The 18,412-nt window shown below is 36.9% G+C and overlaps 1 protein-coding gene across 1 annotated transcript; it reads left to right on the forward strand.

Annotated features, from left to right (window-relative positions):
• The first annotated feature begins 3,651 nt into the window (after nucleotides 1-3,651).
• LOC106143278 (serine protease snake) lies at nucleotides 3,652-16,534 on the forward strand. The gene is made up of 10 exons (XM_013345325.2): nucleotides 3,652-3,823; nucleotides 5,936-5,970; nucleotides 6,133-6,216; nucleotides 6,688-6,859; nucleotides 7,303-7,365; nucleotides 8,312-8,394; nucleotides 8,826-9,005; nucleotides 9,406-9,625; nucleotides 15,423-15,586; nucleotides 16,244-16,534. Exons 1-10 carry the CDS (start codon nucleotides 3,787-3,789, stop codon nucleotides 16,439-16,441), a joined length of 1,236 nt encoding a protein of 411 aa, XP_013200779.2. The 5' UTR covers nucleotides 3,652-3,786; the 3' UTR covers nucleotides 16,442-16,534.
• Nucleotides 16,535-18,412: the final 1,878 nt, after the last annotated feature.

The following is an 18,412-nucleotide window of genomic DNA, read 5'->3' on the forward strand; positions in this document are numbered from 1 at the left end:
AATCCAATTTTTGTTGTAGACAAAATTAATCGCGATGTGGATTACATATAAGGTTGGTTGAGGATTTTCCGATACATCTCAATTTATCTATATTTATGGAATTGTATACCCTTTGTGACATTACGATTACGATGACATCCAAAACCTTCTTTTACATAGCTAAAAGACGACCAAGGGATGCCCTAATACACTTGGGATTCTCCTTTTAGGCGAATGAACCTGAACGTGGCCTTTCAGTCTTTGCTAGTCTGTTGTCTCTGTCTACCCTTTAAGGGAGACATACGTGATTGTATGTGTGTATGTAAAGTTACATAAACTTTTTACCCGTAGGTATATGGTGAGATTTGAACCCGAATCGCTTATGAACGTGATATTTAACCATCTCTTTACCCTATGTTTTAAGAAGGAAACTCATCACCCTCTCAATTAAAATCGTTGATGTAATGACAACTCATACCAAGTTTATATCCGTATTCAGAGGACGTAGAGTCCTGTTTATACTGGAGTTAACATTCATGAGACCGGTCCGTCACTTCGCTTAATTATTTGAAGCGCACAGCCAATGTTAATCTCATTTGGGTCTGCATGCCAAATCAGTGTGAAACTCTTCTTGTTTTTTTTTTATTTTATTTAATTTTCTTCATCACACTATGTAAATTGCTACACGATTTAATAAATAAATCAACTAATTATTAAGGCTTATAAACTTGGGATTCTTCTTTTAGGCGATGGGCTAGCAACTATTCACTATTTGAATCTCAATTCTATCTTAAAGCCAAATAGCTTAACGTGGCCCATCAGTCTTTTCAACACAGTTGGCTCTGTCTACCCCGGAAGGGATATAGACTTGACCATATGTATGTATGTATCAAACTTGACATTTATACGCACTTACAACGCTCTGCGCGTCCAATATAACGACGCCTTAAGACGCCTCTAAACTAAAAGCTCTAAACTGATAAAGCCTTAAACTTCTATGATATTTACGAAAAAAAAGATAATATAGAAGTCCCAGTGTAAAAAAAAAAAATTATTATAGATAAGACTAATCTAGAAATGTCGAAAAAAAATCACGTCTGTACTTTAAAATGTGCACCTACCTGAACTACCGTGGGAACCAACTCAGGTCATTTATTATCTACACTTAATCGAAGTGGCCCGTTTACGAAGCTCGTTACACACTTTATTACTGTATTTGCTACATAAAAGAACCTCCACGTCACCAAGCGACATCAAACTTTACGACTGACGAAATAAAGTTGAAAGTGAGATGATTAAATTTTTAAGGTGTTCAACTTACTCTGTTCGCCCATTATGTACGATATCTTAATTAAATTGTCGTTGGATTAAGACACTTGTAATGGTTATTAGTCGAATAATTGACGTGCGATAATGTGAAGTGACAGCTAATAATGTGGTTTACTGTATTTTATTGCGTGATTTAAAAGTAATTAAGGTATATAATCAATAAATTACAAGTTTCGAATATCATTAATAAGGGAGATGTAAGGAGTACCCGTAATCGTCGAATATGCATGAAAAGAGTAATAAGTATGTAGGAAGCAAGAAATTCACAGTCTCTGCCTACCCCAACGGGAAACAGGCGTGATGGTATGTATGCATGAATAAGGGATCACGGTAAAGAGTAAGTTACGATTAGACAGCCTTTAAGAAATGATTTTATTTTTAAATAGGTATAAAATTAAAAAAAAAAACACGATAGCGACTAGTATCTGTATATTTGTAACCAGTTCATGTCATTTCATTTATTTTTCTTTTTTTAAAGAAGTCCATGATAGATACGTACATACTACGTAATGGTCAAGCCTATATCTCTTGTAAGACAGAGCCAAAAGTCTTGAATATACTAACAGGCCATGTTCATCTATTTGGCTTAATGATAGAATTGAGATTCAAAAAGTGACAGGTTGCTAGCCCATCGCCTAAAAAAGAATCCCAAGTTTGTAAGCCTAACCCTTAGTCGCCTTTTACGCCATCAAAGGGAAAGAGATTGTGTGATCCTATTCTGTTTTCTATGGGTGCCGGGAACCACACGGCACCCGGGAAGCACACGGCACGGCACTGCAATTATTCTTCCAAAGAAATGGTTATCTCAATTAGATAATATGGAAGAAATACTGTTACCAAAACCGCCTGAAGCAATTTTAATCTTTCCGTTCCGCTCCATTAAGAATTAATCGACACACCACCTATTTCAGATCAACCAATGTAAGAAGGCATCTGGCTTATTTAAACCTTGGTCGTGTTTTGCTGAAAATTAGTGTAGAAGGTAGTTCAAGATATACTGGATGTAAGTGTCACTGCTTCGTGTGTTATAAGGCTTTGATGGTATCTCTTTGATTCATAGTTCAGTCTTCAGCTGTATCGTTGATAAAGGTATTTAATTATTGTAGGAGCTAAGCTAAGTTTTGTACAGTTATTTCTAAAATTAAAATCACGTGAGTTCCCGCGGAAATTTCATGAAACCTTATTGTATCTTAGGGAATCACCCCTAGGCCAAGTAAGGGACAAACAAATATCTAGTCAATCAGTCAGTTACTCAATACAGGAACAATGTTACATTCATAGATAATATAGATTAAAATATTGTATATATATATATATATATATATATATATACGGGACAAATTACACGAATTGAGTTAGGCTTATTTTATCAAAAATACTTATATAGATAAACATTCAAAACCCAGGCCAATCAGAAAAAGTTCTCATCATGCCCTGGCCGGGATTCGTACCCGGGACCTCCGGTGTCACAGACAAGCGTACTACCGCTGCGCCACAGAGGCCGTCTATATAACAACGCCTTTAAAGCGCTGTTGCTTTTTCCCGCCTCTGCAGTGCATTTGCTATGTTCACTGAGGCACATACAGTAAGCTGCAACGTCCGCTGGCGATAAAAATCTACTACTAAAAGTGCGCAGGAGTAGCAACAGCATCCTGAAGGCCATTGCAAGCGACCCGCAGTGTTCGGTCATGTATTTCATTAAAAATAAAAAAAGTATTTAAATAAATATTCAATACTTTAGATTAAGTAGGTATTACTCATAATTTTGGACCTTATAGAAGTTGTCGTTAAAAATAATTTATACATATCTTTACTAATATTATAAAGCTGAAGAGTTTGTTTGTTTGAACGCGCTAATCTCAGGAACTACTGGTTCAAATTAAAAATTATTTTTGTGTTGAATAGACCATTTATCGAGGAAGGCTTTTGGCTATACTATAATATCACACATCAACTATTTCACGCAGACGAAGTCGCGGGCACAGCTTGTATAATTATAAAACTCAAAAAAAAGATTTAGAATTCTTCTTTCAAGGGCAGCTCAATGCGATCTTTAATGATGAGCTGACTGAAATAAAGAAGAATCTGCCAATTAATCCAACACAGAAGAAAATCAATCAACACGTGACGCGATTTGAGACTTATGTTATGATATGGGCCTTTCAAAATTCAAAACTCCTACAGCAGCTGAATTCCAGACAAATACATCACCAATATTCAAGCCCCGGAATGATATTGAAATCAGAAAAATGCACTGCTAATAACATATACTTAATTAACACTGTTATATTAAAAACAGGTTTTCACTCAGGGATTTCACCTTATTCCATTTGGATTCATATAACTAGCGGACGTGTCATATTTCGATTCAAATATTGCTTGTAAATTGGTAAGATCAGTCGATCTTCCATTACCTAGTGCCAGATATTATAATCGTGATTACCGAATCAAGTTTGGGTGATTAGTGGAAGTGTTAGAATGTATCGTTTGTTGATTATATTATTTGTTTATGTGGGTGAGTTTCATCTGTTTATAGGTTTTTGTACATACATACATATAATCACGTCTATATCCCTTGCGGGGTAGGCAGAGCCAACAGTCTTGAAAATACATATCTCAATACATATATCAATTATATATATATGTATATCAAATACATATAATAAAACAGTAAAAAATATTTGTCTCTACATTGAGTGTATTTTAAAAAAAAATAATTTATAACGATGAAGAAATAGTAACCGAACATGAATTTGAAAAAAGAGTCTGTCTGTTTGTATGTACGGTCGCGTTCATAATTGCAGTCATAGTTCGCAAAACTTTATAGCTTGCAGTCACCGCTGTCACTCACACATTCACACAAATAACACAATAAACAACAAGCGGTTAAGCGTTGGGTAACGCGCCATCAAGAAGAGGGTAGTGTAAAAAGTCGACCGCTCAGCGACCGTCGTCCGCTAATAAATCAACACAGCGACACGCCACACAGCGGAGATCCATGGTGGAACAGTACGAAAATAATGGCTTCATACCGACCAGAACATTTGCGGAACAGTTCGACACATCAGTGGTTACTGTTCGTCGAGTTTGCACCGTGAGGGACTATTCCACAGACAGCCAGCAAGAAAGCCGTATTTATCCGAAATAAATAAGCAAAAACATTTAGAATTTGCTCGGCAGTATTTGGATTTTGACTGGAACACGGCGATATTTACGGACAAAAAGTTCGTTTACGTCATCACAACACGGTAGGCTTCACTTATGGCGAAGAAATGCAACTCGGTATGAAGAAAAAAATATTGTGCCAAATATGGAGTCTGGACGCATATCTGTAAATATGTGGGGCTGGATGAGTGCTGCTGGACCTGGAGAACAGATGTGGATAGCAGGATGCGCTACAGCTGCTCATTATGTGCAAGTGCTGGAAGAAACCATGTTACCAACTGTGCGGTGTATTTATCCGATTGATGATATGCAATATTATTTGTGCAAGACAACTACCCTGTGTATCGAGTCCATATAGTGCGTGAAAGGTTCTGCCAGTTTATATTAAAACTACTACTTAGATAGTATTTTAAGGACAGCTTCAATATCTTTTCTTTATGAAAACGAATAATTAAGCTGTAACCTTAATAACAGGAGATAGGTAAATTAGTGTAATATGCTGTATGTATACCTTTATATAATCATCAATATGTAAACAAAACTATAGATGAACTGTTTCAATAAAATTTACTAATTTTAATTATTGAGTGTTTTATTTTGCTCCCTCTTGTTTAATATTTCTTGCTGATTTCCGTGTTTGAAGACACGGGTATCGTAATTCTTAGATATCAGTCAGTTAGTTAGCCAGTCAGTTACTTAGTTCAAATGGCACCTTGAAACATTAAAAATTGTCAGTAACAATATATATTTTTTTTAATAGACAGAAATTCCTTGAATAACTTCGGAATCCGCTAGTAACTAGAACAAGCGAGTGTGAGCAAGCGAGATTATCTAGTATATCTTAGATCTCACTTGCACAAACGAAGTAATAAAATTGCTACCCAATAACTTTCAAAGGAACCACTACCTATGTTAGGGTCGTGTGCAGACAAACTTTCAACTTTATTGAAATGACATAAGTCTGGCAGTCGCAGGCTTCCCTCTATAGGCAAATCTTATGCAAATAATGAGAGACGACGATATCTCGATCGACAATTATCGGGCCCAGTTCGGACATCGTTGATTACCCTCTCTTTCTGTTTTGTAATGTTATATGTCATAGAATAATAAACTGTTTTACTTAGTAATCATTGGTATTAAAGGCCGTATTCATTTGAAGGAATATTTATTCTTTTTAAATATGCATGTGTGTGTGTATCTAGTGGAACCACAGTGCACGCTATTTTAACCCGTAAGAATTTTAAAACTATGACTGCAGATATGAACGCGATCGTACACGCTAATCTCCGGAACTACTGAACGGATTTGAATGAAACTTTTTTTGTTGTATAGCTCTTATGCCTGGACAACATATAGGGTATAAAATTATTTTAGAATCTGGTACAGCTGATATCGAACTATCACAACTCAGCTCAACTTTAGGAATATCGTAAATATACAAATAAATATTTTCTTATTTCAGATAGACTGTCCCAATGTAATGGCATTACAAAACGAGTAAGTAAACAACATAATATGTCAAATTCTTGAAGTCAAGTTATTCTTAGATTTAACATCTTAGATTTATGGAACCAACTCAGTTTCATCGTTCAAACATGGTGAAAAAATTTCCGTGACAAATAAAAATTTACTTTAAACATAATATATTTTATTTTGTAGCAGGCTGAAGACCAAAGATGGGATTGGGGTTATGTCGATATTGACATACCAAACAAATCAGCACCCGACACCAATAATTTACTCGTAAGTTTTATATTTTTTCTATAAATCATTTTATTCATAATCATTTTATAAAAATTTGAATTTGAATTTGAAATTTGAATTTGAACTTTGCACAAAAACGTAGCCAGTTGTCATTTCATTTCTATTTTAGCTGATTTCTACTCATTATTTTTAATACTCGATTTTGCCCGCGTCTTCGTGCGCGTGGTTTCTTTTTCCACAATAAAAGCCAATACAACTCTATCTCTGTAACAATTTCATTAAAATCGGTTCAGTGGTTTAGTCGTAGAAGCGTCACATACAAGCATACAGAGTTATTTCCACATTTATTATATTAGAAGGGATATTGGTAAAGAATATTCGCAACATTTCTCTATTTGAATCTCAATTCTAACACTAAGCCATCGGTCTTTTCGAGATTATTGGCTCTGTCTACCCCGCGAGCGATGTAAACGTAATTATATGTATGTTTTTATCATTTTTATCTTACAGAATAACAATCAACAAAACAAAAGTGCAAACCTCGAAGTACCACCAACACGAACCACGATTGTAACAAAAGAACCCACTACCACCACAAGGAAACCTACACCATATTTCTGCTTGGCTTACAACGAAACCAAGCCCAATTTTAATACACCCGGCCGGAGAATTAGCGAAGCAAGTAAGCTTTTCCTTTCCAGAGAAATCACAATAAGCCGATTTATATTGCGGGGTAGACAGAGTTAACAGTCTTGAAGACGCCACATTCAGCTGTATGGTGAAATGATTGAATTGCGTTTCAAATAGTGACAGGTTGCTAGCACGTCGCCTAAAAGATGAATCCCAAGTTTATAAGCCTATCCCTTAGTCGCCTTTTACAACATGGGAAAGAGATAGAGTGGTACTATTATTTTTTCTATTAGTGCCGGAAACCACACGGCGCATCTATAACAATATTTAGCGCAGATATGTAAGTTCATAGGTATAGACTTAAATTAGTAAATAGTTGCTAGTCCGTCGTCTAAAAGAAAAATCCCAAGTTTATAAGCCTATCCCTTAGTCGCCTTCACCAACAATAATAACTATCTAACCACAATAAAATTGAACCGAAACGTTTCATTTCAGAATGCTACGATTACATGTGGGAACTGAACGTGAGGTTGGAATTGGACAGGCGTTTATTAAAATGTAAGTTAATTCCAACTTAAATAATATACATACATATTATCACGTCTATATCCCTTGCGGGGTAGACAGAGCCAACAGTCTTGAAAACAGTGATAGGCCACGTCCAGCTTTTTGGCTTGACGATAGAATTGAGATTCAAATAGTGACAGGTTGCTAGCCCATCGCCTAAAAAAAGAATCTCAAGTTTGTAAGCCTAAAAATAATATGCTACAAAAATTTTATAATGTGAAAGTAAGTTTGTTTGTGTTCTCTTCGCGTAACATCTATAGAATCAATCTTCTTGAAATTTTGTATTGCGTAGGTATACAAAATTAAGATTCTAGTGAAGGTCTTAGGGATCTTTTCGTCCAGATAAATACTAAAGATCCCCATGAAATTTGTGAAAGAATTTTTTTGTAGTGCCGTGTGGTTCCCGACACCAGTACAAAAGAGAATAGGACCACTCATCTCTTTCCTATGGATGTCGTAAAAGGCGACTAAGGGATAGGCTTACAAACTTGGGATCCTTTTTTTAAGCGATGGGCTAGCAACCTGTCTCTATTTGAATCATAATTCTATCATTGAACCAAATAGTTGCGCGTGGCCTATCAGTCTTTTCAAGACTGTTGGCTCTGTCTACCCCACAAGGGATATAGACGTGACCATATGTATGTATTCTTTTGTAGGTGGCGCTAAGAACGCGCGGGCGAAGCTACTTTAAGATAGATCGAAAACAACAGTAAAACTAACATCAAAATAACTGTAATTCCGCCCTTTGTTTAATATCTGCTGGATAATAAATTTGTTTAGCTAAATAGCTAAACGTGGCCATTCATTCATTTCAAGACTGTTGGCTCTGTCTACCCCGCAAGGGATATAGACGTGACCATATATATGTATGTATGTATGTAATAAATTAGTTATAACATTTTTTTTGTTATTAGAGTGAAACATTTGACATTTTCAGGTGTCGATTATAATGCTAAGAAGTATAATCAGTATGCTGCTATAGGGGGGCACGCTACTGGGCCCGGCGATTACCCTCACATGGTAATATACACGTATATATCCCTTGCGGGGTAGACAGAGCCAACAGCGTTGAAGAGACTGATCGGCCATGTTCAGCTGTTTGGCTTTTTGGTAGAATTGAGATTCAAATAGTGACAGGTTGCTAGCCCATCGCCTAAATGAAGAAGACCATGTTTGTAAGGCTATGCCTTAGTAGCCCTTTACGACGATGGGGATTATGGAGACGAGAGATGGTGCAGTCCCTTTTTATTGAATCGAACCAAGTTATTTAAGGATCGTGATAAAACAGATAACTCCTGCATATCACTCCGGGAAAGTTGTGTGTTAAAATATCAAGTTACTCAACTCTTTTCTTTTCTCAAGTCTTTTCAAGACTGTTGGCTTTGTCTACCCCACAAAAGATATTGACGTGACCATATATATTTGTATGTTACTCAACATCTTTTCCCCAGGGCGCTATAGGCTGGAAAGCATCAGTAGGGACATGGGTGTTCAAATGTGGCAGCTCTCTTATAAGCGAGAAATTCGTGTTGACTGCCGCCCACTGCGCAAGGGCATCGGCCAGAGATAGTACCATTGCTGATCCAGTGCCGAAGATAGTGAGGCTTGGTGATAAAAATATTATTGATGTTGTAAGTACTTCTGTTGAAAAAGAAAAGGAAAGAGTTGAGTAACTTTATATTTATGAATGTGGATGAAGCGAAGGAAGTATGCAGAGATCGTGGCAAGTGGAAAGAGGTAGTCTCTGCTTACCCCTCCGGGAAAGAGGCGTGATTTTATGTATGTATGTAAGTACTTCTTTATTCATAGATTTCGATAAAGGTTAAGTAGTTGATTTTCTAAAGTAAGTTAATGTCGGGTAGGAACAACTTGATTACATAGTTTTACATATTTTAAACACCTTAGAAAAACAGGACTTATCCTGGTTTAAGACATTTATCTGATAGTAAATAAGTGACTGAAAAAATATTTCTTTCAATTAAAGCAAAATGGCGGCGCTATAGAATCATAATTGCTATTAAATTTTTTCAGACTTACAATTTTTTACCACCGACAGATGTAAACATATCCAGAATCATTGTGCATCCCAGATATTTGGCTCCGAAGAAATACTTTGACATAGCATTGATGGAATTGGAGATGAAAGTGACATTTTCCAGGTTAATCCAACCTGCTTGCATCTGGAAGAGTTATTCTAGCAGTGAATTTGGAAATGGAGCTACATTAACTGGGTGGGGTGTGGTGGAAACAGGTATTATTTTTATTATTATTAGTGTTCGTGAAAGTAAAAGGTCGGATTGGGAAGACCTAGACGAAGGTATCTTGATCAAATTAAGGACGCCCTGGTAAAGGGTCAGGTCAAGAGTACCCGAAACCGCCGAGCTTGCATGAAGAGAGTTATGAATGTGGATGAAGCGAAGGAAGTGTGCAGAGATCTTCGTAAGGGGAAAGTGGTAGTCTCTGCCTACCCCTCCGGGTAAGAGGCGTAATTTTATGTATGTATGTATTAGTGTGCCTTTGATTCCTATATACCTGATGGGAGTATGATGAGGTATCAGGTGGTAAACGCTAGCTCAAAGAATGCATTTTAGTCCTGGCCTTGAAAATACCAAACCCATTTTGTGTGCGCTGCCTTTTAATTATGGATTTTCCTTTACATTTTGGTTGTTATAGTCCGCCATTGTACATATTCTTCTAAATCTAATGACTGTTTTGTAATTTGTTATATATATTTTTAGCACAGAAGGGATATTTTAATTAAAAAAAAATATATTTCGAGACTATTTAATAATAACAATTGAATTTATTTAATTTAATTAAATTATAAATCACAAGAACAAGAGCGAAAGCATAGAATAGGTATAAAACGGAAAAATATCACCAAGATGACGTGTTGACGGCTTGACGGTCGCGCGGCAAAAGAGGGCGAACCCTGTTGGCAAGCCCTTATATAGGCTACGAAAAATATATCTGCTAACACGGCCTCTCCTGACGTAGGTCGTCCTCGACCTCTTGTGCTTGGATACCTTGGGGACCCAAGTCATCACGTGAGGTTCCTGCTGGTGGATCAATCCTGTCGTCATCAATATCATTATCTGAAAGTAACGAACAGGATTTAGAAACTCTGTAACATTCAAGGCAACTATACATATAAGCATAGTAACAATGAAATAAATTGTAGTATTGTAGCACTGCACGAACTATAAAAACAAGCGGTCTCGTGATCCACGTAGCTCTACGTCTGATCACATAGTCGCCGAATCGTTTAGTAGGCAGTACCACAATAGCTAGGAAAATATATTAGCCCTGTGAACCACGTAGCTCTACGTCTGTTCACACGACCAGTTAGTTTTAGTTATGTAGACCTCGTAGCACTACGTCTGTCTACATAACTGATACTTTGGCAGACCACATAGCACTATGTCTGTAAGCCAAAGGGAAAATAACATTTGACCACGTAGCTCTACGTCTGTCAATGTCAAAGGACCACGTAACTCTACGTCTGTCCAGGACCACGTAACTCTACGTCTGTCCATATAGAGAAGAGAGGACCACGTAACTCTACGTCTGTCCATATAGAGAAGAGAGGACCACGTAACTCTACGTCTGTCCACAGGGAGAAGAAAGGACCACGTAACTCTACGTCTGTCCAGGACCACGTAACTCTACGTCTGTCCGTTAAGGCTCCCTTACTACCTGCTTTATTCCCACAATCATAACGTTATTCATCATACTTCTACAATTCATCAGTCAGTGTGTTTGTCAGTAAATTTGTCAAAAACTGAAAGGGAAAAATGTCATGACTTGCAAGAATTTAAAGGGAGTAAGTTAAAGGGACCCCAAAAGAACCTAATATGACAAAAACGGCTATGATTGCTTTGTAGGAAACAGGTATATTCTGTTGAACTCATTGTCAAAGAAGGCAGCACAAGATTCGGGGCACCACTCGCCTCGCCATGGCACCATATACTCTGCGGCAGCTTGGGTGGCTTTCCATACGACCCAGACAGAGTCGCAGCTCGTACCTTCCACCAGGTAGAACACGTGTCACTTTATAAGGACCACGCATTCCAGAGTCCATTTTGCCTGTTGACTGAGAACTTAATAAAAATTACAAGATAACGCGGTGAGCGTTTGTATTGTTTTGGCGCCTCTCTTTGACGGTTGACATAGGAATCCTGTCAGGCACGATGTGATTGAAGTAAATCATTAGCCTGAGACCTACTTAGTTCACGACGCGCTCCTCTATTTTTATTAGAGTCATTGTGCACGACGTCATATGATAATGACCTTATGACAGGAGTAACAGCCTCTATGCCTAAAAGTTAATTAAGCGCGGAAGTTTGCCTAGTTTTATGTTTTGTAATATTGAGAATGAGTTGTAACTTCCATACCATTTCTGACCACAGGTTCTTCCTGTAGTTCACTTCTATGCTCAGCAGGTTTAAGATTATGTGAGAATAGCGACAAGTTCCTTACGAACCACTTCTTGTTCAGCACCCCATTTAAATTAAACTCCTGACTGAGCTCACCTGATTAGTGTCGTTTTGGTAGGATAGTTATTAGTTAGTTATTGCCTGACTTGCTTCACAATTTCTGGAGTTGGCGAATCTATTAAAGCTTTGACTTTATTAGGGCTCGGTCTAACCTGACCTCGACTGATTCACAACCCAAGTACTCAACTTCAGTTGTCAAGGAGAAATACTTTTTAAGTTTAACAAAAACCTGCTTCCGTGTGAGTTTTCAAAACATCGCTAAGCAAATCCGGGGTATTACTGGTAAGGTTAATGTGTAACTTACCTGTAGTTACAGTTGTAGTAGCTGTACCAGTAATAAAAAGTTTGAATATGTTTTAATTACCTCCATTAGATAATCGCGAACATTACCTTGAAGGGGTGTATTTACTTGAGGTGTCTCACTAACCGCGGCCACGTATCTTCTCATGGATGAATGGGTTCGAGTCAAATATTGTCTATTCCGAGATCGTAATGTTATTCCATCTCTGTTCAAAACATCCGTCCGATAATAATAGTGGTATTCATACACGTCGACGGAACCACCACGAGATCAGCTTCTATAGAGATCTCATCAAATTCGGTAGTTAAAGTAACATACGCAGTTGCAGGTATTTCTTGGTTGCTAATACCTTTTAGTATACACTTGGTTGGTTTTAAGGCGCACGAAAAATATTTTAGTACTTGCGATATGGTAACAGATACGTTCATAGTTCCGCTGTCGATAAGTACATCTATAGGAATACCTTACACTGCCGAAACTAGGTACATCTTGCATTTTATTTGTTTCCAACGAACTTTGAGATAACTCTGAACAGAGATTGACATTTCGTTAATTGCATGACTCTGATCTTTCTTTAGCAAAACACTTATCTTGAGTATGACCGGGCTTTTTACAAAATGTACACGAAATGGCGGTAGATGTAGGTGAATCATTATCAAATTGACGCGGTTTCTTATAACACCGATAACTTTTATGTCCCGCCTGGCCACATAAACTACATTGGAAGGTTGAGAATTTATTGTTTGGATTGTCAGAATATTCACGTTTTCTATTAAATTGAGGCTTAGTATCTGGTTTACCGCGGCCAGGTTTCACGTAAATAGATAAAAACGAGACCAAATTTTCTGGACTCGGATTGGCGTTAGCCGCTGCAGCGCGCACTTGTGCATCAGTTATACCTCGAATGGTTATTTGTGTAATTAATTCTTCACTTAAACCTTTTACTATTCTTAATCTAAGCAAAGTGCAACGCGCATATTCGGCATACGTACTATACTTATCCGATGTAGTATTCATTATGTCAAATAAAATATTAGCGTAGTCTAATTTATTTGGACACAGAGATCGAAAATCTAGCTTGAAATTGGACCAGGACCGGTCATTTGAACCCCACTCGTTTAACCAGGCTTTTGCATCGCCTTTTAAACAACCGGCCACGCGCGATAAGCATTCACGATCATCCCAATTGTTAGCGAGTTTAGCCCGATCCACCTCTTCAAACCAAGACTCTATATCATGTATAGCAGGATCAAAATTCGATACGTAATAATGTGTACGTGGGGGGGCCAATGTTTTGATGGCGTCAACCAGCGCTTGCGCCGTCGACAGAGTGCTGTCGACATGTGACGTATTGTCGTCACAGTCAACCAGGGAAGAGTGTCGTTGTGTATCTACGGGGGCACTGCGCAAGTTAACACGGTCATAGCTATTGCCACGTGATTCGGATTCGTTAGAATTTACGACATTTTCTTTACAAGCGAGGGTAGTACGAGACGGATTATTATTTTCCAACGCATCCAACCGTGACATAATAACATTTAAACTTTGTTGTATTGCATTTAAACCATCACTACTGCTCGTCTCCGGCAAAGGTACATTTCGAGGAGGACTACGTGAAAGCCTCCGGCGCAACGAACGTGACCTACTTTTAGAACGTGACTTATGTCTACGCGACCTACTTTTTGAATGTTTACGTTTGGAGCCGGCCATAATTATTACGGTTTAACACAACTGACAAATAAAATCACTGAACACAAAATACACACAGTAAAAAGATACAAAACTGTAAAAATTATGCTTTCGTTCTTGTTAGCTAAAATAGACAGCTGTGGGCTAAAGGCCTATCCCACTTCTGATTTTAGCACAGAAGGGATATTTTAATTAAAAAAAAATATATTTCGAGACTATTTAATAATAACAATTGAATTTATTTAATTTAATTAAATTATAAATCACAAGAACAAGAGCGAAAGCATAGAATAGGTATAAAACGGAAAAATATCACCAAGATGACGTGTTGACGGCTTGACGGTCGCGCGGCAAAAGAGGGCGAACCCTGTTGGCAAGCCCTTATATAGGCTACGAAAAATATATCTGCTAACAATATTTTTATGTACAATAAAGAGTTTACAAACATAAAAACCAAACAAACAAACCATTTTATAGTATCCAAAAAACTATGATTTTGATGATCTTTTAAAAAAATATATTCCTACAATGCTTAAAATCGACCTGAACTACAGTTTCTCGAAGCAAAGCAAACAGTATCACTGTATGATATGCCTGTAGTGTGAAATAACTAACAGCGTTTTGTTTTTATTTTTTTGTACGTAAATGTAATTATCCTTATGGCAAAACAAAACGATAGATAATATAATTGATCTATCCTAATGTATATTCTGACAAAATTAAGATACTCAGCAAATTTATTGCCACACAAAATAAAGGCCCCAAAACCTTTTGAAAGCTAAACCTTTTCATGCGAAGATCGATTTCCGTACAAATTAAACCATTTGGTTTGACACACATTTTCTAAGGGGAAGAAAATCATTATCCCCTTTTCTCATTAAATGTAGCTAAGGAACATCTTCGAAAACAAGTGTTTTGAATTAAGGACATTATAAATTAATCATTTGATTTAATATATTAAGAACTCGCAAATTACGTCAAACTCATAACAGGTTTCTCTTTGATCAGCCTTGTCTTTCCTTAAATTCTTTTGACTTTATTCTTTTTTCTTTTTGACAGAATACATACATACATATAGTCATGTCTATATTCCTTGCGAAGTAGACAGAGTCTACAGTCTTGAAAAGACTGAAAGGCCATATTCAGCTGTGTGGCTTTATGGTCGGATTGAAATTCAAATAATAATAAGTTGCTAGCCCATCTCCTACAAGAGGAATCCCAAGTTTATAAGCCTATACCTTAGTTGCCTTTTACGATCCATGGGAAAGCTATGGAGTGGTTGTATCCTAAAAAAGTGCCAGAAATCACAAAAAAAAAAAAAAAAAATTCAAACTTACTTCACTTATAAAGAGGAGTATTAGATTAGTCCATCTTTCACATCTTTTTTTTCAAATGGCAATTTTGACAACATTGCACCTACATATCTATCGCACTGTCTTAATCTCAATTCCTTCTTTAAGCCATCCAGCTGAACGTGGCATAACAGTTCTCTTTTAGACTGTTGGCTCTGTCTACACCATGGTATAATATGTAATGGGACAAGACATACGTATATTTTGCAGGCTCCCTGAAAATCTCACCAGAACTTCAAGCGGCAACTGTCGATATCATCGATTCCCAAACATGTGATGATTTACTCAAGACCTCATGCAATAGAAATTGGTGTGGACTCCAAGACCATCAGATATGTGCTGGGAAATTAAAAGGAGGTGTTGATGCCTGTCAGGTAATTATTTTTTGTTATGTAGAAGATATAAGACATAATAATAATAAATAAATAATCTTTATTTTCTCCCATACAAAAAACAAGGTTTCACTTATAAGATATTCACATATACATATCGGGAGACTGGTGCCTAAGCTAGGCTAAAAGCCTGTGTTGTTGGGGTTTGATATGGCAAAAAAAGCATGACTCTCTGCGCTATCTCAAGTTGTAGTAATGTAGTCTTACATGCACCACCATACACACCTACACAATATTCAATAAGGGATTGAGCCAAGGCATAATAAACGGACATAAGTATTTTGTGACTAGCTATATTCCTCAAATTTCTAAAAACATAAATAATAGATACATAGGTAGATAGAATTCTATAAAATTAGACCACAACCTAAGACAGATTTATGATAGTAAAATGTCCCAAAGGAAAGGATTAAGCGAAGATTTTCCTCGCAATATAGACTAATCTCTATTAGATTCTCAGACAAAACCTTTAAAGTTAGACCACAGCTTTTAACCATTTACAGAAGCCTAATACGGAATTTAAACAAAAGAACCGGCCGATATCCAGCTGACATCAATTTGTCTCTGGAGAATTTGTATAGGTACATGATCATAAAAATTAATGACTTCTAATTAAAAAAAGGAATCATTTCTTTTCAGGGTGACTCCGGAGGGCCTCTCCAAGTGAAGATTCCTCAACGCTCAACCAGCCAAGGCCAAATGCACTACGTCTTCGGCATCATATCCTTCGGAGTAGGATGCGCTCACCCTAACTTACCCGGTATTTACACGAGGGTGTCCAGTTTTATAGACTGGATTGAAGATATTGTATGGGAAGGGGAGTCTGGTCAAAAATAAAAGTTTGCGAGTAAAAGTGTTATTATTTGCTTCCATGTGTGTGAAAAGTTGTGATACACTGCGGCTGCCTGCTCAACTCTTATGTTCCTGGGAATTAACGGTTTATTTCTAACGTCTTTGTTTTTTTTCCTTTTCGGCCAAAAGACACAGAGAATGTAGGCAACCTTCTTTGTTTACGCCATAGAAACGGTTGCCATGGTTGATTATTTCTCTCCTCTTTTCTCCCTCTGTCTTCTGTAGTGAATAATTAACTTTTGCAACTATACTTCCTACAGAAAACTTCTCTAAAAATGTACCAAATTCGATCTCGTTAATTTCAATTGTAAATTATTTTAAGATGATTCTTAAAGTTAGGGCGTGTTTTCAAGATTTTAAAGAAAGCATCAAAATTTTATTATAAGTGATGAAATCGATGATTTGAAATTAAGCAACGTTCAAAGTCATTACCAGTAACCGCTTAAATGTCAGTGTTATCATATTTTTCTAACAAACTTGTTTCTATTTAATGTCAGAAAATGGGTGTGTTTATGTTGTAGTTTACAATAAATACAATAAAATATGTTAATAATCGTGCTTTAAGGAAGACACGACAAAATTATGTTCTCTTGACGCCGAGGAAACAGGTTTATAACTTATTATTTAAAATCTAAGGTTAAAGAATGATTGTTCTTGTCAATTTGTGCGTCACTTTAGAATAGAACCTCTCCATATTTATCCCATGGATGTCTTTAAAAAAATCGAATCATACTAGTATGATCGATAATACAATTGTATATTATGGAAAAATCTAGCAAATTGATTAGAGCATCATTGTTAAGTACACACTGAACTCATCAAAACAAATAGTAAAGGTCATAATACACAGCGACTTGCCCCTTTTTTACTTTATTATCTAGATCCTTTGTTGCCGGTTGATTGGAAGAGATGGATACCTTCATGGGATAAGTCTGCCATTGCAAGTGATTTCATTGTAATTTTCTATTCAATAAAGATGTGACAAACAAAGGCGTTAATTATATTACTAGAGGACGCCCGCAGGATGGACGCACACATAATATGTATGTGTCAAATGCTTATATTTCGTGTGGTTCCCGGCACTTATAGAAAAAAGAATAGGACCACCCCATCTTTTTCCCATTAATGTCATACCTAAGAGGCGACTAAGGGATAGGCTTATAAAACTATGGGTTCTTCTTTTAGCGATGGGCTAGTAACCTGTCACTATTTGAAACAATATTCTAACACGAAGCCAAACAGCTGAACGTGGCCATTCAGTCTTATCAAGACTGCTCTGTCTGTACCTATGTATGTATGTATGTATGGTTCTGTTCTCGTGCAGATTGTAAATTAAAATCAAGAGAAAATTTATGTGCTGGCCTATCACAATTTTCAGTATAACTTTTATTTAAATGTGTACTTTGCAACTGTTCAATTGGCTTTGTCAACCTCGTAAGGGATAGAGATGTATCGATATGTCTTCCAGATACGTCTCCCAGACAGATGATCCCAAAATCGTACCTCTCCATAAATGAATTTGAGAAGAATACATTATGAAGAAGTGGCAAGACATTCAACCTTTTCAAGTAAGATGGTTATCACTCGACCGGTTTTTGTATACTTAAGAAAGTTCGTGACTTGAACACTTGACTTTTTAGGATTCCCTTGTTTAATAGGAATCCATAATATTTCACGGAGTCAGTTCGTGTCGCTATTACCAGTCGAATTTAGGTACCTATTATGGTCAAAAACCGCACCGCGGGTTCACCTCCATGTCTATCCCATGGACATCGTAAAAGGCGACTAAGGAATAACTTTACTTGGGATTCCTCTTCTAGGCGATTAGCAATCTATCGCTATTTCAATTTCAATTCCATCATGAATCCATACATCTAAAGCCATGATTATTACCACGGGTTCCTCTCCAGAAATGTTAGAACGTAACTCTGATCGCGCGCAAGGAAGAGAAAGAAG

The sequence above is a fragment of the Amyelois transitella genome, chromosome 16, assembly GCF_032362555.1.
Source record: "Amyelois transitella isolate CPQ chromosome 16, ilAmyTran1.1, whole genome shotgun sequence".
Taxonomy (NCBI): Eukaryota; Metazoa; Arthropoda; class Insecta; order Lepidoptera; family Pyralidae; genus Amyelois; species Amyelois transitella.

Excerpts from the sequence above, each read along its gene's own strand:
- LOC106143278 (XM_013345325.2), top strand. The coding sequence starts at position 3,787 with ATGTATCGTTTGTTGATTATATTATTTGTTTATGTGG. Across the intron at positions 6,860-7,302 it reads CCGGAGAATTAGCGAAGCAA|AATGCTACGATTACATGTGG; the intron begins GTAAGCTTTTCC and ends GTTTCATTTCAG. Across the intron at positions 7,366-8,311 it reads GGACAGGCGTTTATTAAAAT|GTGTCGATTATAATGCTAAG; the intron begins GTAAGTTAATTC and ends TGACATTTTCAG.